Raw genomic sequence first — 21,343 nt, 5'->3', positions numbered from 1 at the left:
TACTCTTAGCCATAACTCTGGACTGCCACATGCCAGCGGGGATGGTGATGCAGTGTCCCACACTGCATCCCACCACCAGGGAGGATCAGGGCAGCTAGCCGCTGCCCAATTCATCCCTCTGCCGGGGCAAGTGCCCTGGGGAGAGCAAATGCACCATTGCAGCCCTGCACCACTCCCATGGGCAGATGTGTGAAAAGTGTGAAAAGTATGAAAACCTTGCTAAGGATAGCATAGTGGGCAAAGCAAACATGCTGCTGTTCACTGAACTAATAGATCTAGAATGTCCCTAGTAATTTAAATAGAGTTCAACTGCACAAATCCTTTAAGTATAAATTTCATAATCTTCCCACGCATTGCTAAAAACATACCAAAAGAACATTTGTCTCTTAGAAGAAAAAGAGGCGTTCAGATTTATACTCCACCTTTCTCTCCTGTAACGTGTTTCAGAGGCATACAAACTCCTTCCCTTCCCCTCCCCAACACAACACAGAGAAGCCCCCAGGAACCATTATAAAATTACTCTCATTTTTTTTGTCATCCCAGCTTATTTATGGCTATTCCGAAGGATTTTCAAGGCAATAGACCTTCTGAGCTGGTTTGTCATTACCTGACTTTGGCTCACTCCCCTGGTATTCCTTGGTGGTCTCCCATCCAAATACTTGCTAAGGTTGAGGCTGATATTGCATGAACATAAGAACATAAGAACATAAGAACTAGCCTGCTGGATCAGACCAGAGTCCATCTAGTCCAGCATTCTGCTACTCGCAGTGGCCCACCAGGTGCCTTTGGGAGCTCACATGCAGGATGTGAAAGCAATGGCCTTCTGCTGCTGCTGCTGCTCCTGAGCACCTGGTCTGCTAAGGCATTTGCAATCTGAGATCAAGGAGGATCAAGATTGGCATGACTAGCCCAAGGTCATCCAACAGGTTTCCATAAAAATCAGACTCTCTTAAACTGACTTCAAAGTATTCAGCATTGCTTCTGAGACACAGAAAACTATGATACTGAGGGGAAAGGAAAACACTGCTGGGGACAGTTTGACAGCTGGCTATTTTTCTAGACAGCTTATATTTAAACTGAGACATAAGAGCCCTGGGAAACAACTCTGCCTTTCCCCATACAGTCATATTTATTTTTATAGTTCAGTCCTTCTTATTGAAGACTTAAGAAAAAACAATCATATTTTTAAATAACACAATTTCAGATCAAACAGGTTTTATTTAAAAAAGAGCTTAGGCTCAGTGGAGACACAGATCTAGTTATCACTCAGGTGGTAAACCAGGTTGTGAGGTATGGAATTGTTACCGCGCTGCCAGGTAACTTTTAATAGCTCCAGACAACCAGCTCTCGGCAGCGCAGGGGAACAGAAATGGGACCCAACACAGCGAGTACAGTGAAATAATAAAAGGTTTTATTGAGATGCTGACCTATGTGTCAGCACCTCCACACCACGGCAACTGCGCTGCCTAGCAGCTTTACAACAGCTTATATGCACTTTCTCCCGCCCGGGAGTCCGGGGGAATACAGGACAGCCTACAACCATTCATTCACAAAATACACAACAACCAATCATACATCTACAAGTACATAGGAACCAATTAGAGTCCAGTGGGCAGTCCCTTCTTGAATTTCGCAGCAGAGGCAGGGCGAGGCGATGACGTAGGCACTGGCGAGAAAAACACAAAAGAGTCCTTTGGGTGCTTAGGCCAGGAAACGAAACTTAATGACGATGGCACCCTTATCTGCCTGCTGGTGGGATTAGGCAGATTGAGGCGCTTCTTCCGGGGGCCCTTTTGTCAACGTCCATTCAGGGTTTTACAAATGAAAGGGACATGCCCAGCTGGAGCAGGGGTGGATTCCTGCCTTGAGCCAAGGAGGTTCCATGCAGACGCAAATACAAAAGATAGATATAATTCCTACTTTCTATCTAATACAGTTTGTTCCTACCTAACTTATACAGAAATAAAACACAGTTCCATCTTTATTTAAAAACAAGATCAGAAATGGAATAAAATCACTTCTGACTCCACTATCAGAATCACATGACAGAATTTTGCTCTACAAAAAAAAATCAGGAAGACAGTTAGAACCTCTTCCACAACACTATTGGCATGCAAGGCCATACCAGTCATTTCATGGTACCATAGACAGCCCAGATTCATGGAGCAAAGCAAGGATAAGACTGACCCCAATACCGATTCAACGGCTTCGATATCAGTGGCATAGCTACCACGGGGCGGGGGGGGGGGGACAGGCTTATCCTTGCTTTGCTCCTTGGGGTCATGTGGAGGTGGAAAATCGGCCCCCACACCTCTCCTCCTTCCCCCCCACTGCTGGGCAACCCTGCAATGCCCCACCCCACCAGGGCTAACAGAGGCTGCTGTGCGCATCCCTGCATGGCCCCGCCCCGCCCAGTGGAGGCCACTGCACATGCCCCTACCTGTCCCTGCCCCACCACTGGCTAAGGTAAGTGGGGCATGGGGGGGGGGGGCGCAGTGCCCAAAGGGCTCCATTTTCCCTAGCTACGTCCCTGTGCCTGATACATTACATCAGTCTTTCCCCCTCCCAAATAAAGTATGCATAGTATCAGACAATGCCTTCCCTGAAGGCCCAACCACTCTAATCTGAATAACAAAGGTTCAACCTTAAGAACATGCACCTAGTTTCAGTCTCACAAAGAACTTGCGAATGGCCACACCCTGATTCCATCAGCAGACCAACTAGATCACCCTGCAGCCTTTCTCCCAAATGTTAATTTAATCTTAAAGCTCCTGTCCAGCTATTGTTATTATTATTTATTTGATTTATTAGACTACCTTACCCCCGAAGGGCTCAGGGCGGTTTACAGGCAACCAGACATAATACATTGCAACTAAAACAATAGAATAATCCCAAATTAAAACATAAATACAATAAAAACAGTAGAGAGAGTCATCAACCTTCTGGAGTTTCTTTATTTTAATATTCCAAGCTCATCCAGTCTTGAAACACCCGATTCTAAAGTCATCAACGCAACCCAACCCTCATCAAGAGTTGGGCATTCCCAGGACATAATCCAATCAAGCCTTTTTCCATAGAATTGTCTGTACCTGGGAACGAAACTGTGCTTTGTTCCAGGAAGATTTTCCGTCCCTTACCATTGCCAGATGGACAATTTTTCTTGTAACTAGACTAGAGCAATTTGTCCTTGGAACTCTCTTCTTGAGCCCATTGTCTTTTCCTGTGGGCAGTGCTGGTCACAACCTCTCACTTCTTCTGACATCTTCTGGATTGGAAAATATCATCCTTCTCTCAACGTCTTCTTCTGTTCCCTCTATTGATCATCTGTCTCTATTCCTATGTGCGGCCATGAACTGTATGATGCTTAATATGGCCAGGCACTTAAAAATACCTCCCACAGTCCATACTACTGTAATTCAGTTCAGTACCTATGAAGGTACTAAACAGCCGAGAATGCATGACGACAGCATTCCATGACCAATTTCTCCAACAAAAAATGCTCCGCAACTCAAAAAGGCTGAGAATATCTGAAGCTGGTAATTTTCCCAGGTCTACTCATTCTGGAAGAGATGTGTGGCAATGTGTGCTTGGTTTTCTCTGGAGAGGTCTCAGTCAATTGTTAAAAGCGTGCAAACGTTTGTAGAAACGTAGCTTAGAAATGACAAAAAACTGGGGTTGCCTCACTCCTTAACTTGAACTAGAACAGGGGTCGGGAACCCGCGGCTCGCAAGCCGCATGCGGCTCTTCCGCCGCTGTTCTGCGGCTCGCTGGGCCCATCTTCACCCGCCCTGCAAGCAGCAGGGCGGGCACATTCCTTGCCCGCGGCCGGCCAGGCCGAGCCGCCGGACCCATCTTCAACCCGCCCTGCAAGGAGCAGGGCGGGCGCATCAGTTGCCCGGCGGCCGGCCAGGCTGAGCCCATCTTCACCCGCCCTGCAAGGAGCAGGGTGGGCGAATCAGTCGCCCGGCCAGGCCGAGCCGCCGGACCCATCTTCAACCCGCCCTGCAAGGAGCAGGGCGGGCGCATCAGGGCATCTTCAGCATTTCAACCCTTGAAAACATCAAAATAAGATTGAAGAGTGCCTCTGAGCATGCTCAGACTGCCACCACCCCCCCCTCAGACTATTACAGTTGCTCAACCAGTTTCGGGGATTAAGTGACACGAAAGGGCTTCGGCCAATGATGTTCTTATCTTAAAAACTAAAAAGACTGGATATTTTCGACAAGAATCTGCGAAAGTCGCCTGTGGGGAGTTTAACAGACAAAGAGACGGGCGAAAAAAAGCATCAAATCCTCCCTCCGCGTACCCAGGCGCTCCCCCTCGTGCTAAATGCGCCACGCATCCAACAAGTCCACTGGGTCCCATTCTCTCTCGTCTCTGCTTCCAGCGGCTCGTTTGCTCCCCCTCCCCCATCTGCTGAGTGCGCGCGCATCTCACAGGTTCGCCAGGTCCCATTCACTCTCTCCTCGGCTTCGATCACGTCATCCCGTCCTCACGTGATCTGGCACACAACCGCCCGCCCGCCCGCTCGCTCGCTCGCTCGCTCGCTCGCTCGCTCCTCCTTCCTTCCCTGGCCTTTCAGCCTCGTCAGGTAAAGATGGTTTTACCACTTCTCGGCAGTTTCGGTACAATCTCTTTGGTGGAGAAAGGGGAGAAAGCGTTGGAGAGAGGAGCAAAGAGAGGAGAAAATTATGTATCACAATTTAAAGGTTGTTTATTATGGCAAAGGGCAAAGTGGAGGCTTTTTTTTGACAAATGAGAGAGACAGCTGTGTGGAAAGTGCGGATTCGGAAACAGGAGTAGCGCCTGGCCTTTTCCTCTGGAGCCTCCCGGATCATCATCTGGAGACAAAGAAGGAGGGTCCCAGGCCCGGGTCGGAGTTGGTGAGTTTGCGGGCCTCGGAAAGGGTTTTGGCCTCGGAAAGAGTCTGTCGGACTTTCCTGCATTCATGGACCCTACAAGGGTGGAGCTTCCCGCCATCTTTTATCCCTCCCCCCTGCAAAACACTCAATTCAGTTACATTCAATGATTTTAATGGAATTTTAAAAAGTAACGTGGTCCACGACCATCGAAACAATTATAAGAGAATTATAATGGGAAAACAATGAAAAATACCTATATCAGTGTTAAAATTAATATAAGAAACAATTGTGAGAGAGTTATAATGAGAAAACAATGAAAAATATCCCTATCAGTATTATAATTTAGATACTGAAAGGTATACAACAGCCATAGGTATTAATTGGGGGGCGGAGGGCACCTAAAAGAGTTTTTTATGCCATACACACAGTAGGATTCTGCTGTTCTTACGCAAAATATATGTGTCCCGCAATTTTGTCATTCATGTTTGCAAGCATAAGCAATTTTTTTAGAATTAATACCAATTTTGTGTAATGAATACCTGCTCAAGACAATATAGTTAAGGAGACATTCCTCTTGAAATAATTTTTTATCATTTTTTATTATCAACTCCATCCAAAGAAATGGTAGTTTCTTTGCATTTTCCTATGGATGCCAACCTCTACGTAATTACATAAATCTGCCCTTCCCACCCAATGAGTTTCCCTCACCAAGGCTGGTTCAAAATATCTTGACACTCCAGTCAAATTCCACCCATCCCCTCCTGGGCCCCCACAATCTGGGTCTAGTCCAGCAGCAGTGCAGCTTCAGGAGGGGATTCCAGCTTCCTTTCACTGCCTAGGAATGAGCCAAAACTGTATAGTGTGTTGGCACCATGGCCCCCAGTTGTGCTCCCTCAAGCAGTTTCTTGAGATGTCATCCTCCAGGTGGGGCCTGGGATCCCCAGGAATCCCAGCTCATCTCCAGACTATGAAGGTCATTTCCTGAGGGTACCACCCTCCAGGAGAGACTTGGAATCCCCTGGAATTACAGCTCATCTCCAAATTACAGTTATGGATGCTTTGGAGGGTGGAATCTATAACATTCCCAGGCTCCATCCCCAAACCTCTAGGAATTTCCCAACCTGGAGTTGATAATCCTACCCCCATAATCCTCCTCCAGTGGCTGGGGGGACTGGTAACCCTACTTTTTCCCCAATATTGAAAAAAATCCAGTTTTTCTCACTTTAAATGTTATATTAAGGTGCTCAATGCCACCTATCATTTGATTTTCCATTCTTTTGTTGTGAGCAGTTTCTGGTTATAAATACCTGCATCTTTTTGTTGCTTTTCTTTTTGATGATCCTTTTTCAGAGGATTTGAACTAGTGAGTATTGTATTGTATTGTATATTTAATTTATCTACTGCCCTCCCCCGAAAGGCTTATTTTTGGGGAAACACAGTAGCAGTTTTCCAGGGCTGTTTCAGGTGAGAACCATGGCTTGGGGATACTTAAGCACTCTGTATGCATCTTAGTCTGAATTAGTGCCCCATGCTCTAAAGAACCTAGGTTGAGCCAGGAATGCCCAAAGTATGCCTACTTGATGGGGTCTAGGGTGAACTTGAGGTAGACTAGGAAGTGGGCTCACATGTAGCAATGTGAGAGTATTAGGAATGAATGCAGGGTGTCAAGTCTGATACAAGTGGAAGGAGTGGAGAAGAATAAATTTTACTAGATTTGTCCTAGTTGCTGTGGGGCACATATAAGAGATGAATTTCAGGACAAAAAGAAAAATGCTTGGGTTTGGGGGAGGTGGGAAAAAAACCTGCCCTGCCTTCCATGCTCACTTCTGGTAGATCCATCTGATTCTCTTGAAAACCGTGCTGAACAGATCTATTCAGACTCCTACCCAGGTTTTCTCAGTGGGACTTAGTCCTAGGAAAGGAGTTTTGGTTCTAGTGAGAGCATTATACGAAATAGTTACTTGGAATACCTAAATCATCACGTGGTTCAAAGGCACCTTCATCTCCATGCCAAGAATTGTAGAGAACAGAAAGGGGGTACAGTATGTCGGCTGAGATTGCCTCTGCCCCAGGCTTGTTATTGGAGCATTTCCAGATCTAACATCGTATCTAGAGAGTGCTGGATTTGACCCACGCTATTCATAGGTGTCAGGATGTTGTTAGTGTGTGCACTGTCCTTGAATCTTTCTCGCCTGTCAGCTCTGGCTATCTGCCTAGGCAGGGGATTTTTGCTTCCACGTTATCTCTGCTTGCCTGTGTGAAACTATGTACTGTTTAATTTCTTGTGGCGGGAAAGAGGTTTGCTACTGTGTAAAAGCTATTATCAAAGCTCTGAATCTCTCAGAATTCGCATTCCCTGTATTCGACTATGACTGCCAGTACTATAAAGAACTGAGAATGGTACCTTTGCCTGGACTTTGCTAATTCGTTACAATAGGCCTCAAATGGTGAAGGCTTTCAATCCTAGGAACAAGGAGGAGTACATTATTTTCAGAGGTATTCTCCCACAACAGGCATATTAATATGCTATAAAACAAGATACTTTTGATCAGTGCACTTAATTGCCACCAGCATTTAGTATAATATTACCGATTGTAAGTTATTTACAGATATGCATATATCATGCCATTGGTGACCATTGCAGAGTAAATGACAGGTCCCTGACCCATAGAGCTTCCAATTTAATATCCAGGATGAGGAAAGACATCAAGGGGAACAGAGAGAGCTGAAGTGGATGATAACATTTAGTGGAGAATGAGGGCAAGCAGGCTGGAATTCTGATTGTGACTCTTGTCCAGTGTATGAGTTATGATGTTTATCTGTTTGTGTGGTCAATAGACTGCATTGTAACAAGTTCTGAGGCATTCTATGTTAACCCGGTTCATACTGTTATATTATTGTTTTTCAGGTTTAATTTATCATCCAGTTGAACATTTTCATCTACCAAAATGTCAAGTAAGTTCAATATAAGGAGTTTCCTGTTTCATTTACCTTACCTGCATATGAAATGGTGCAGTTTGTATTTCATTCCTCAGCTCATTTACGTGGTGTAGCAGTTAAGAGCAGTGGACTCTAATCTGGAGGATCAGGTTTGATTCCCCACTCTTCCACTTGTGCTGTGGACTCTTATCTGGTGAAGTGGATTTGTTTCCCCACTCCTACACATGAAGCCTGCTAGGTGACCTTGGGCTAGTCACAGTTCTTTGGAACTCTCTCAGCCCCACCTACTTCAGAAGATGTCTGTTGTGGGGAGAGGAAGGGAAAGGAGTTTGTAAGCCGCCTTGAGGCTCCTTATAGGAAGGAAAGGCGGGGTATAAATCCAAACTTTTCCAGCCTGAAATGCTCTAAGTCTTGGAAGGAAAGCATTGTCATAGCATTGCCTTATGTAGACAAAGGACAGTGCTGCCACTGTGTCAGTCACATTCATCGTTTTATCCAAGCGGCTTGCTTAGGACTGATTGTCCTCTTGTAACTGAAGTTCTGAATGGTCTTCTTGCATGGCGGGTGATGCAGGCTTTGCATATGAATTCAGGTACACTAGTTGGAAAACACTTCCACTTGAACATTATGCTACCGTGTTTCCCCGAATATAAGACAGTGTCTTATATTAAGTTTTGCTCCCAAAGATGCGCTATGTCTTATTTTCAGGGGATGTCTTATTTTTCTGTGTTCTGTTCGTCAGGCATGCTTCCAAACAAAAACTTTGCTATGTCTTACTTTTGGGGGATGCCTTATATTTCGCACTTCAGCAAATCCTCTACTATGTCTTATTTTTCGGGGATGTCTTATATTAGGGGAAACAGGGTATGTAGGAAACATTTAATGTGAGGCCCTTTCTGCACAGCATATTCTGAGCGAGTTGCAGCCAGGATAAATGAGCCCAGCATAGCCCCAGGCCGTCTGCATAGCGGGCTGTCCCATGGACAGCCAGTGCATCAGTTGGGGCGCACACCTTCACACTGAGGTGCTTAAAAAAAAACTTTTGTAATACTTACCTCTCCCTCTGAAGCACAGCTACACAGGAAGGCACACAGGCTCTCCCAGAGCCTTGCTGGAGCCAGCAGTGCCTGCGTGGCTCTGCAGATGGCAGCTGGGAAAGGGGAGGGGGGAAACGCAGCTGCATAACATGCCTTGCAGACTGTGACTGCGAGGTGTGTTAAAACAAAAGAATAGCAGAAATCACGATTCTTGAATAACCCAGGTTGGGCGGGACGCAGAGCGGATCCGTGTTAGGAGTGGGATCCAAGCGAAGCCCCCTCCACCCAGGTTTTTTACCAGTTTTATCCCAGTTTAATTGGCCTGTGCGGAAAGGGCCTTACAGAGAACACTTTCTAGGCAGAAGTAATTCTTCTATATGAAGATGGAGTAACTCCTGTTACTGGATTAACCGCCGCTTGCTACTGAGTTGGTGGGGGGTTGGGGAGTAAAACTGAGTGGGTGGCAGAAACCTGCTGTGGCAATAAATGTGTTTTTCTATTAGGACAGATTCATTCTGTTAACTTACTTGAATCCCCACAAACTCCCAATTCATAGCTTGGGCGCTCCTATAATATAGCACTTAAGGCACATTTTCAAGTTCTACATCTTCCTTTTTCCTCATCTGTTCATATTTTGCTTTGATGTCTCAAACGCTGTGTAGTTTCTTGATTCAGTATCTTCTACACAGTCATTCATTTTCCCCTCTTTTTTGAAACAGAAAGACCGTCTTATGCCCCACCGCCCACCCCAGCCCCCACAACCGTAAGTATGCCAACATTTTTTCTTAATTTCACACAGATCCAAAAGCCTGGTGTAATTTTAGTCACATTACATTTGAAATGGAGAGAGTATAGGGAGCTTCATAAGTCAGAGCAAGGTGTGCACTTCAATGGCAAACCCTGATTCTACTGCAGGACATCTGAATCCCAGCAGACCTTTTTGCCATATTTTATCTTTGAATTGGACCTTTTCAAGAACTAGAATGTGGAGCCCGGCCTATTTCTGAACTATAACTCTACTGAAAAAAGTGTTAACTGCAGTACTGACTTCTTTATCTTTCCCTGCTACATTGCACCAAACATTGATCCTTGCAAAACGCTAGGGGAAGATCATGGCTTAAAATGTTCAGTCAGACTTATTTGATGTACTGTCAGAGGCTTTCACAGCCAGATTCAACTGGTGGTTGTGGGTTTTCTCTATCACAGAGAGGAGGATGTTACACACTGTGCCCAGTGAGAAGCAAATAACAGCCTTCTCTCTGTGATACACCTCTGAAGATGCCAGCCACAGATGCAGGTGAAACGTTAGGAACAAGATCTACAAGACCACGGCCACACAGCCCAGAAAGACCACAACAACCAGACTTATTTGAGTTGACACTTTATGTGAATTTTTGAAAGAACTCATATCTTCACTTCCTCGTTAAGTAGTCTTCTGTTGGCCTTTTCTCTTAAAATAAAATAATTTGTAAAGGTTGCAGTTATGCTTTGTTGGAAGCTAAACGCAGGTTGTGGTCTTTGAAGCTTGCAAAGGTGCGAGTGTGTGTTTTGGCTGCAGCAAACATTTTCTGGATTTTTTCCTATTCTTATGACTTCATTTCCAAAGAGTGAGGTATGGCTGGGTGTCCTGGCAGGTTAGAAGGGAAGGCACAGTACCTGTTGCAGGTACTAGAAAGGCAATAGCAGAAGTTCTGCGCTCAGGAGCCTTGTCACAGCCTTGTTGAAAATGATAGTTCACCCGCAGCCTGGTTCTAGATGAAAAACAGGCAGCTGTATTGAAGCTTTATTCAGCAGCAAGCTCCAGTTAATAACCAGCTGTTGTATTTTGAACCAGTTGAAATTTCGTAGCACTCTTTGGGGGCAGACCCTCATGAATGACAATAGACAGGGCAGTGTATTTCATCAAAGATCACAGCTAGTTCACCAACCTATGTTCATAAAAAGTAGTTTTGGATATTTGTTTATTTAGCATATATTTGGACCATCCCTCCCCCTAGAAATCCTTAAAGTCTTTGAGCATACAGTTTTAATAAAGGATCCAAGGGTATCCACTGCTTTTAAAAGGGGAATGCAACCCAGTCCAGACTATCCCCAAATCTGCTGAAGGATTGGCTAACAGTACGTCTGCCTTATCTGGGTTAACTTTATTCAGCTCCATCCAGTCCTCCTGTAGTCTCAGATGCTGAGTTCACTGTCCTTGGAATCTGCATTGGAATCTGCATTTCGATAGCATGGCATATTAATGATGTCCCACAACGCTGCTCACATTACAAGAATGGAATAAAAATTTTTCAAATCCTTCACTTGGCTGCAGCCAGGGGCACATTCCAAGACGTGGTTGCCTGAAGGCTATTTCAGAAAAATCCTAGGTCTGAGAAGCTTCCAGGACTGAGGAAGGCGGAGAGAAGTATGGATTGCATATCTTCTCCCAGGGGCTGTACAATGTTCTGTTTCGATTCTTTCTTCATTGACTTTTTTTAGTTGTCATTGACTACAGTGCCTTGGTTTCAAATAATACACTGCTGTTGCAAATATGAACTAGATAAGCTAGTTCTAAAAGTGCCTTTTTGCACATCTTTCTAGTGATTCAGGTTTTAATTCTCAAATAAACAGGGTATCTGTTATCGAATCTTCTGTTATCTAATCTTGAATTATCTGACTGCCCCCAATCCTGTAATACAGTAATACTTCATATAACACTTTGTATACATTGCGTTCCAAAGGGGTAGCCATGTTCTAGCAAAATAAAGCAAAAATCCAGTGGCGCCTAAAAATATTTATTTTGGTAATTGCTTTTGTGAGTCACAGCCTGTTTCACTGAATTATGCGGGCTGTGATTCAGAAAAGCTCATATTGAAATAAATGTTAGTATTTAAGGTGCTGCTGGACTTTTACTTTATATTCTTTAAACCAGTGTCGTCTCATTGTTGTTGTTTTTTTAATTTAATGAGTTTAGTGTCAAGGAAAAGCAGCAGCTGTGTTTGATGTACAATCATTTAAAAAGAAAATTGAGTTTTGGGGTGGAATCAATGAAACATGGAAATCTAGACAGCTTCCTAATGGTAAACGAATTTAGAGAACTAGATTCTGACATATCTGGAGATATCTTAAATACTAAAATAAAATACAAGAACACGCTTCAATGCAGAGCCAGATATTCGAGTGCGGCTGTTTCAAATTCAACCAGATATAGCCACATACTGCAAATCAATGTGGTCTCATTGTTAGAGTGCCAGACAAGGTTCTTGGACCACCCAGGTTTGAATTCCTACACTGCCATGGAAGTTGGCTGGGTGTTCATGGGCCAGTCACCTCCTCATAGTCTAACCTGTCTCACAGAGTGGTGGATATAAGGATGAAATTGAGATATTCACAGCATCTCCATTCCATGTGTATGTGTGACATACGAGGACTGACTGGAGGAGTCGAAATTCATCATCTGACTTCTAGCCCCACAGTGTAACTGAAAATCTGAGTGATTCAGAAGCCTTTCAGATTAAGCAGTACTGTCATACAACATATTAAGGAGTGGGTTTGAGCCACTGTGCCCTAATTTCCTTGTTGCTGGCTGTAAGTAAGTTTTGAATAGTTCTAATTGTTGAACTCCTGAACTGAATTTGAATATCACACTGATGTACCATAAACCTGTATAAAGGACCATTTCTGCTCAGCATCAGAGTACCACCTCTTCCTTAGTGAACTGTAGTGATAAAAGTGTCAGTATGCCATAGAAATTCTCCATTCACTGCCTTACATAGGCATTTTTAGTTCAGATACAGAGACCATTATTAGGCATATACAACACAGGGAGAGTAAGGAGTCAATCCAGTAGGGAACAGTAAAAGTAATATGGTCAGCAGCCAAGGGAAGTTCAAAACGTGCAGCAAAAATTTGGTTACGATTTCCATTATTTCAGGCTTGGGATTGTTGAGCAGGAGAATCATCTTTGCATTGATAGGAAGATCTGAGAATCCAACCGAGGTTAAGGCAGAGAAGTCCGGCCTGAAGCTGTTATACTTAGGGCAGGAGAGCAAGATGTGTTCAAGGGAGTCAGTGTAAGTAAAGCAGAAAGAACAGTGTCGATCATGCCGAGGGATGTTTAAGAACTGACCTTGAAGTAAAGACGATGGAAAGGAATTGCATCTTGCTTTTGAGAGTGCCCATCTGAGATTATGGTTGGGAAATTGGTTCAGATAATGGGCAACACAGAGCTTTTGGAGAATAATCTCAAAGTACAAGGGTGAACAGGAACTCTGTGGGCATTTTTAGTTACAGGCATTTCTAGTTACCATGGAAAATATGTCGAAATCTAAGCTTCAGTATTGTTTAAATGCACCGTTAAGGTCTTTTTTATTTGAGATGAATGGAGCCGTCTGTGACGGGGTCCCTTATATTCAAGGGCGAGGGAGAGGTATTATCCCACCACTAGCCACCAATTGTAACGGGACGTGTGGCCTACAATCAAGGTTCCCACTAAACTGACCAGTGGGGTTTCCCAAAATATCCTAGGCTAGTGTTCAGGGATCTTCTTTTTTCTCTTCTGCCACCATTAAAGAGAAGGAACTAGGAATCCCAAAACTGCTGCTGGCTGCCAAATATAATGAAGGATCCCACCTCACATTTGCTCTTGGTCTGAGGGGAATGTCCTTCAGAGTCCCATATACAAAAATGGAGGGAACTCAAAATTGGCTGGGATTCTAGTCTCTCAGACAGACACTCTTCAACCTCTCACACACAAACGCAGGCTGGCACGAGGGTAACTTGAACACAACGAATGAACTTTATTTTAAAAACAAACGAAAGTCTTCTTACACTGGCTCAGAGAGGTACTAACGCTTGATGGTTTCAGAGAGGTTCTTTTCACTTGAAAGTTACAAAGCTTCAGATGTTAACTTAGGTTTCACACACAGAGAGACACACGCAGGTGTCTCTTCAGGAGTGATTTTGCTTTAGATCTACTAAGTTTCTTCACAGACAGACACTAGTTCTTTCTGATCCACAACCCACTGAATACACACACACACAGCCTATGCCCTGTGAGATTCTGGCATACAAGCCTCCCTCTCTCACACTAATCCCAAACTGGCCTCACTGCCTCTGGATCGGGCTTTTCCCAGACTGGTGTTACACAGGGGTAGGGCAGACTCTAGGTCTGGACAGTGTTTACTGTCAAGTCACTGGCGTGTCACTTTGCACCAAACTCAGGGCCTCTGTTCTCTGACAAGCCTCCTCAGCTTATAGAGCAGGGGTAGGGAACCTGCGGCTCTCCAGATGTTCAGGAACTACAATTCCCATCAGCCTCTGTCAGCATGGCCAATTGGCCATGCTGGTAGGGGCTAATGGGAATTGTAGTTCCTGAACATCTGGAGAGCCGCAGGTTCCCTACCCCTGTTATAGAGTAACTGGACTTCTGTCAGCTAACACTGCTGAGACAGAATCCTTCAATTCAGATCTGACAGACCGCTCTCTGTCAAAGTCTGGCTCTTCCTGAATCTCTCTCCCAATCTTGACTCCTTCTGATCTCTGTATCAGAATCTCTTCAGAGAGAGTGTATCCACTGACAGGCTCTGCTCTGTCTATTTATACTGCCAGCACTCTGGCTCCCCCTATCCCTGGCCTTGATTGCTCGACCAATCAAATGGGGTCCTTAGTATAGTGGAGCCTGCTGCCTTAACTCTGGCTGTTACTAAGGCCTTTTCATTAGGCCTTTTACACACAGCAGCCTTTCAGTGTGGGGCAAGTCCGTTACACCATCCATCCTGGACAGTGTATTGGTGGTAGTTGTGAGATTTTCCTACTACATGCCTTTAAAGCAACCATGCCATTTGCCACTTGTCTAAGCAGCTGTGCTTCCATGTGCTTACCTTTACCATGTCTTGTGCTGTATTGTCCGCACAGTGAAAACACTGTACCGTGTTATAGTTGTTTCCCTTGTGACAGTTGCCTTTAACTGGGTTTTTTTTGGTAAATACGGCAAAGAAAAGAATAAAATACGAAGTAAAGCATGCTTCCGTTTATTGCATCTCACATGTTGTATATGTTCACAGACGTTCTTTTCAATGTCTAAGTTAAGCGAAAGAGTTTCAAATTATATGGCAGTGTTTTAGCTTTGGTCTCACTTTTATTGAAATGTTACTTTAAGTCAGAAGTCCTCAGCCTTTTTGAGCCACTGGGCACCTTCGGAATTCTGCCACAGCCTGGTGGGCACAGCCACAAAATGGCTGCTGTCAAGAACCACCTGCAGTAGTGGCAGCTGCTAACAAAGCAACATTTTTCAACTCTGCAGAGCCTATCAAAAGTCTTGGATAAAGGCGCCCCCTGGCCTTCCCCATTTCCTAAAAATACTTGTCGGGCACTTGGAGAATTATGGGGGTTGGGGAGGGTACGATGGCATCCATGAGTATGACCTAGGAGACCCCTGCTTTACATGATTACACACACACACACACACACACACACACACAGTGGTGGGATTCAGCAGGTCGGCACCACTTCGGCAGAACCCGTTGTTAAAATGGTGCTTGTAAACAACCAACTGTTAAAATTATTTGAATCCCACCACCAGAACCAGTTGTTAAATTATTTGAATCCCACCACTGTGTGTATGTGTGTGTATTTTTTAAGCATGTGGCATGATGTTTGCTGCTCCAATACCAGTCAGTATGCAGTTACTGCTGCCCACAAAGAGGGGCTTTCCACTCTCCTTGTCGTTTTTTTGTATCAGTGTAGGCGTGTTAAAGTCAAATTAGTAGGAAGGCCATGCTTGCCAACCAGAAGAAGTCCAGGAGATGAAGTAAAAAAAGTTTTAGCAAAACTTTAGTTTTAGCAGAAAAAAAAGTTTGAGGGAAAAATGTCTCCTCCCCTTTCCAATCACACATCCAGAACGGGTTTATTAGCCACAGGTTTAAATATGTATGGGTGATCCAAGCACAAAAGACTGAGGCACCTACTTGGTGTTTTTCCACACGAAGAAAAAATCAAAGAACAGCACATGAGCATTTATTTGTTTGTTTATTTATTTGTTTTATATACCGCTCTACCCCGGAGGGCTCTGAGCGGTGTACAACATAACTTCCTCTGCACGGTGTACAACAACCCATACAAACAACCCCATTAAACTTAAATTAAAACACAGCGATAAGATTAACAAAGGTGATGTCACGCAATAACCCCAATTAAAAACCCTCCCAAAGAGGGGGGAAGCAAAACAGAACAGTGGGTCCCATAGGTGACAATGGGAACTCCGGACCGGAGGAATAAAAGGGGGCACTCTCAGCAACTGGGATATAGAAGAAGAGAAGTTTGGATTAATCCCCTCTTTTCTCAACCATAACCAGTCTCAAAGCAGCTGACAAACCCTTTCCCTTCCTCTCCCCACAACAGACACCTTGTGAGGTAGGTGAGTTTGAGAGAGTTCTGAGAGAACTGTGACTGGCCCAAGGTCATCCAGCAGACTTCATATGGAAGAGCAGGGAAACAAAACCAGTTCACCAGATTAGAGTCTGCTGCTGTTAACCACTACACCACACTGGCAAAGAGCAGAAACTAGAAAGAGGAGAGATGCAGTTGCAAATTCTAACAAATGTCAGCATGTAATATTCCTCTCACTGCTTATTTATCACTACAGATGTTAAAGAAATGGTTAAAAAGCTGGTTCCATGGCATGCAACAGCAATCAATGCCAAATCTTTGCTAATAACATCCCTTTCTTTACCTTGAAAGCCGCTGGATTGTGTAGAATGTAATAATATCCTTCCTCTTATTCCAGAAAGGGCCTGGTGAGATTTGTAGGTGTTATGTTTGGGAGCTCCTCTATGTTAAAATTCCATTAAAATAAATTCAGTCGCCCTGCAAAGACTCAGCTAGGTGCTGTTTCAAGAGTTCTGACAAGACCATGGGCCATCTTTACAGTTTTTAGATTTGATTTATTAGTACAATGTGGTCCTGGCGAGTGCCAGCAAGAGACATTCGGAGGTAGTTTGCCATTGCCTCCTCATGTAGGTGGTTTGCCGTCCAGGTGCTGACTGAAGCTGACCCTGCATAGTTTCCAAGGTCTGATGAGATTTGGCCAGCTGGAACTATCTGGGTTAGGGCGTTTGTGCAGTAAATACGAAAATGCTTTAAAAAATAGTTAAGCAGTGAGTGCTTTTGCTACAACTCATTTCTTGACCAATTTTGATCATTTTCTTATTTATTCCCTGTTGTACTAATACACCAAATCTAAAACATGAATATAGTGGTCTTCTCAACCTTGTAAATTCACCTTGTAAATTAAAGGTGACTAAATTACTTTTAGATTACTAAGCCACTTTTTAATGGTAACAGACATTGTAATATTTGTCCCTTTATATTGTAACCCTACAGCAAGTTAGATACTTGAGTGGAAACTGGAGGTTGGGTCTGTCTGTTATATTTGAGTGTAGGGCCTTTCGTATTCAATCCACACTCTCCCCATCACATTGCAAAAGGCAGAGTTTCAGAGATATTCTTTCTTCTTCCAATGATTTGCGGAAAATAGATAACGGGATCTACCAGCACTTTGATGTGGCCTAGGCCTGAAAAATGATCTGCCTTGTTCAGGGGGGTGTTAACTGCAGCATCAGGCAAGTTGGCAGAATTTGCCCTTTTGTCTATCAAATTGTCAGTGTTTCATGGAGCTACTGAAAGGAAGTGTGTGCTGTCTTTAACTAACCTGTCATTCGTTCCAAAGAAGTATTAAAATATTTGGCCAGGCTTTAAAAAACCCAACTTTAACATAAAATGTGCTTTTTTGGGCTAAAGCATATACTCAGTTTTGCCCTAAGTTCATAAGTTGAAAACAACCCTTCCGATTCTGTTTTCTTTTTTTTTAAGTATTTACTTTATTTATTCTTTGCAGTGTAAGATATAGCTGTCAGACTGCATGAGCAACAAATAATGCAAACACAAAATCACAAAAATTAGAGGCAGTGCAAAGAAAAGTATGCAAGGCTGGAAAATAATAAAAGTCAGTTTCTTCTCCTTGGTCTGTAATTTGTCCGTTTTTTAAAAATGGTCTGTATTTATTTGTTTTCATGACTGCAGTTTGTAGCATTTTTATATTTTTGTTTTTTATTTTGTGGGAAACATGATGTTACATCTGGATGGGAATGGGGAAAAAAGTGAAGGAGAAATGTTTGTTGTGTGCTGAATGTAATATCCAATGGGGATTTGAAGCACTTGAACAGCACGCCACATCTTCTAAACATAAGGACGAGTGTAGAAACCAACTGGTTTCATTTCAGCCATGTCTGTCAGCGGTTTGTTCTGGTGCTGCTAGTTCTGGTAGCCGTGCTGTGGCTAAAGATTCCACAGGAATGATTCCATTTTTCAGTGTCAGGGTAGTGAAAATTATTTCATCTGGCCGGTTTTCAGCTGTCTTGTGAAAACTTTTGAATTTATTTTTCCAAATGTAGTTCTCCAAGATTTTTCCCTCTCAAGGGCAAAGGCACAGTATCTTAACAACAGATGTGCTGGCCCCTCATTCTTCACCACCACAGTGACTGGTCACCAGGCAAAACCGTGATTGGGAGTAGGCATCTCCAGACTATTTTTTTAATGGGATCAGCAACAACTGAAAGATATTCACAGTAAACGAAATGAAGCTTTGGATTCGGCACAACTTTCTCAGTTAAAACTGCTCATGCTAAGTCAACACGACTGTCACTAAACCCATGACTGTTTATCTTATTTTGTCAGAGAACCAGCCTGTGGTAGATATTTCCACTTGTAAGGTTCATATAGCCCATTATGTGTTCTGTAGGGGCATGGCAGAACTGGGAGACAATGAATCAAATTTTAATTTTCCTTCTTCATGATTTTTTGGATGAATGGCCATCATGATGGGAGGATTTCACAAACATTCAAAGAGATCTCTGTGAGAAATCCTGTCACCCAGACCCTCCATGCTGGGCTGCTCAAGTCAGATCAGTTTTATTTTGATCCAAGATCAGTAACCAAAAACAAAACCAAGGAATGTTACAAATCAGTCGTATACAACATACAGTCGATGAAATATTGATCCATATAAAATATAAATAAAAATGATTGACTTATGAAAAGTTAGTGACTTTCTTTTGCTTTTTTTGCACGCTGTGGTACCAAATTATGCTACCTTATAGGATGTTTCAGCAGCACTATCAACAAGAAGAAAAGAGATATAAAAATGGTTTGTTCTGCCAGGAAATTTAGACAAAATACAAATATTCTGATGAAAACAGCAGTGTAAGAGCACATGCTCAATAGTTCCTATCATTACCGATTGACATGGACGTAAGTGCCCAAGGGAGTGGGGGGAGGCAGATGTGTCAACGTGAGGCTGTGCCACTCCCTGAAGTCCTTTTGCCCCCCATCCTTTTGAATGAGGCTCAGGGATGTAGGTATAGATTTTTTTATGGGGGGGTTCGGGAGTGGGGCCACACACCCCACCCGCCCCTAGGGCATGGCCACGCCTCCCCAAGCCCCGCCCCTGGCCTAGCGCTTATAAAAGCATCTCTCCGAGCCCGGGGACGGCAGACTCCTCTGCCCTCCCCTGCCCTCCCAGCTGGCAGTCGGCAGTTCCTTCTGCCCTCCCCTCTGGGCAGAGGCATAGAGGGAAAATAGAGCCCGGTGCAAAATCTGAGCCCCCCACCCCACCCCGGGCAGCATCACTTTCAATGGTGTTTAAACTAGAGAGCCCCAATTCTCCTTTTAAATCCACCTTAAAGGGAGAATCTGGGGTCCCTAGTTAAACAACATTGAAAGTGATGCTGTTTTGGGGTGGATTATCCCCCACCCTGAAACAGCATCACTTTCACTGTGGCGTAGTGGTTAAGAGCAGGTGCATTCTAATTTGGAGGAACCGGGTTTGATTCCCTGCTCTGCCACTTGAGCTGTGGAGGCTTATCTGGGGAATTCAGATTAGCCTGTGCACTCCCACACACGCCAGCTGGGTGACCTTGGGGTAGTCACAGCTTTTCGGAGCTCTCTCAGCCCCACCCACCTCACAGGGTGTTTGTTGTGAGGGAGGAAGGTCAAGGAGATCGTAAGCTCCTTTGAGTCTGCTACAGGAGAGAAAGGGGGGATATAAATCCAAACTTCCTCCTCCTCCTCCTCCTCCTCCTCCTCCTCTTCTTCTTCTTCTTCTTCTTCTTCTTCTTCTTCTTCTTCTTCAACTGAGGACCTCAGATTCTCCCTTTAAATCCATGCCGAAGGGGGTGGATTTAAAAGGAGAATCTGGGGAAATTTGGGGGGTGCCTGCTGTCAGGGGTGCTAGAAACACCAAAATTTCAGGGTATCTTTAGGAGACTCTTCTAATGATACCACCCAGGTTTGGTGAAGTTTGGTTCAGGGGGTCCAAAGTTATGGACTCTCGAAGGTGTACTCCCAACTCCTATTAGCTCCCATTGGAAACAATGGAGGATGGGGCACCCCCTTTGGGAGTCCATAGCATTGGACCCCCTGGACCAAACTTCACCAAACCTGGGTGGTATCAGTAAGAGACTCTCCTGATGATACCTCCCAGGTTTGGTGAAGTTTGGTTCAGGGTGTCCAAAGTTATGGACCCTCAAAGGTGTAGCCCCCATCTTCTATTAGCTCCCATTGGAAACCATGGAGGATGGGGGCACCCCCTTTGGGAGTCCATAACTTTGGACCCCCTGAACCAAACCCATGTAGTATCATCAGGAGAGTTCCCCAGACAATCCCTGAAAATTTGGTGCTGCTAGCCCAAACAATGTGCCCCCTGCAGCCCCAAAACCGAAAAAACACTTAAAATGTTTTAAAAACCCACAAAGGGGCGGAGCTTCGGACATGAATGGGGTTTATTTGAACCCGAGAACCCCCCCTTACCTATGTCCTTGATGAGGCTGTATGTCTTTTCACATACAAAAATCCACATACAACCAAGATCTTCTAGGAATCCAGTTCTCTGAATTGAACGTGTAGCAAGTTCCTTTGTAGAGGGGACAAAAACATCCATTTAAGCTATGCCTATATTTGACCAAGACTCTGAGTGGCCATCTTGTGGGTTTTATATTCCTCCCAAGGCAATTTTATGTGGCCTGGTGGCTTTTTTAGACATTGTGTACATTAGAACCAAAAACTGTTAATTGGCCTGGTTTCTCTTCTATAGGACCTTAGGAATTGTCCTTGTTTGAAGGTGCTAAAAATCCTGATAGAAATCCTCAGCTCTTGTCCCTTTCCTCATAGAACTACAACCCCCAGGGTTCCACAAAGAAGGGGGAGACCTGGAAACATAACCTTTCTGTTAATGCTGAATGTTGATTCCTCCACTAAATTTTTGGCACTCCAGCCGCTTTTGTTGATTGATAGCAAAGGATGTCTACATTAACAATGGGGTTGTCTATATTTAGAGATAAGCCTAGGCAAGGAGGGATAGAGGATGGTTGTCTTACACATTGAGTACTGGTTGACCTTCTCAGCTCCAGAATGTGTGCCTTGGGTAAAGCAAGCCCTTCAGAAACTGAGAAATATCATAGCACTGAC

The 21,343-nt window shown here is 44.2% G+C and overlaps 1 protein-coding gene across 3 annotated transcripts in view; it reads left to right on the top strand.

The window, feature by feature from the left end:
- The first annotated feature begins 4,771 nt into the window (after positions 1-4,771).
- The window catches only part of SMARCE1 (SWI/SNF related, matrix associated, actin dependent regulator of chromatin, subfamily e, member 1), a 45,830-nt gene continuing 29,258 nt past the window's right edge, over positions 4,772-21,343 (top strand). For 2 of the 3 annotated variants that reach the window (XM_048517139.1, XM_048517138.1), the window contains exons 1-3: positions 4,772-4,883; positions 7,771-7,817; positions 9,559-9,602. In XM_048517139.1, coding sequence (XP_048373096.1) covers positions 7,811-7,817; positions 9,559-9,602 — 51 coding nt within the window. In that variant the 5' untranslated portion in view covers positions 4,772-4,883; positions 7,771-7,810. The remainder of the gene's footprint in view (positions 4,884-7,770; positions 7,818-9,558; positions 9,603-21,343) is intronic. The other variant, XM_048517140.1, reaches the window with a different exon arrangement.

This window comes from Sphaerodactylus townsendi, linkage group LG15, assembly GCF_021028975.2.
Source record: "Sphaerodactylus townsendi isolate TG3544 linkage group LG15, MPM_Stown_v2.3, whole genome shotgun sequence".
Classification (NCBI taxonomy): Eukaryota; Metazoa; Chordata; class Lepidosauria; order Squamata; family Sphaerodactylidae; genus Sphaerodactylus; species Sphaerodactylus townsendi.
This window is presented reverse-complemented; position numbering and strand designations above follow the sequence as displayed.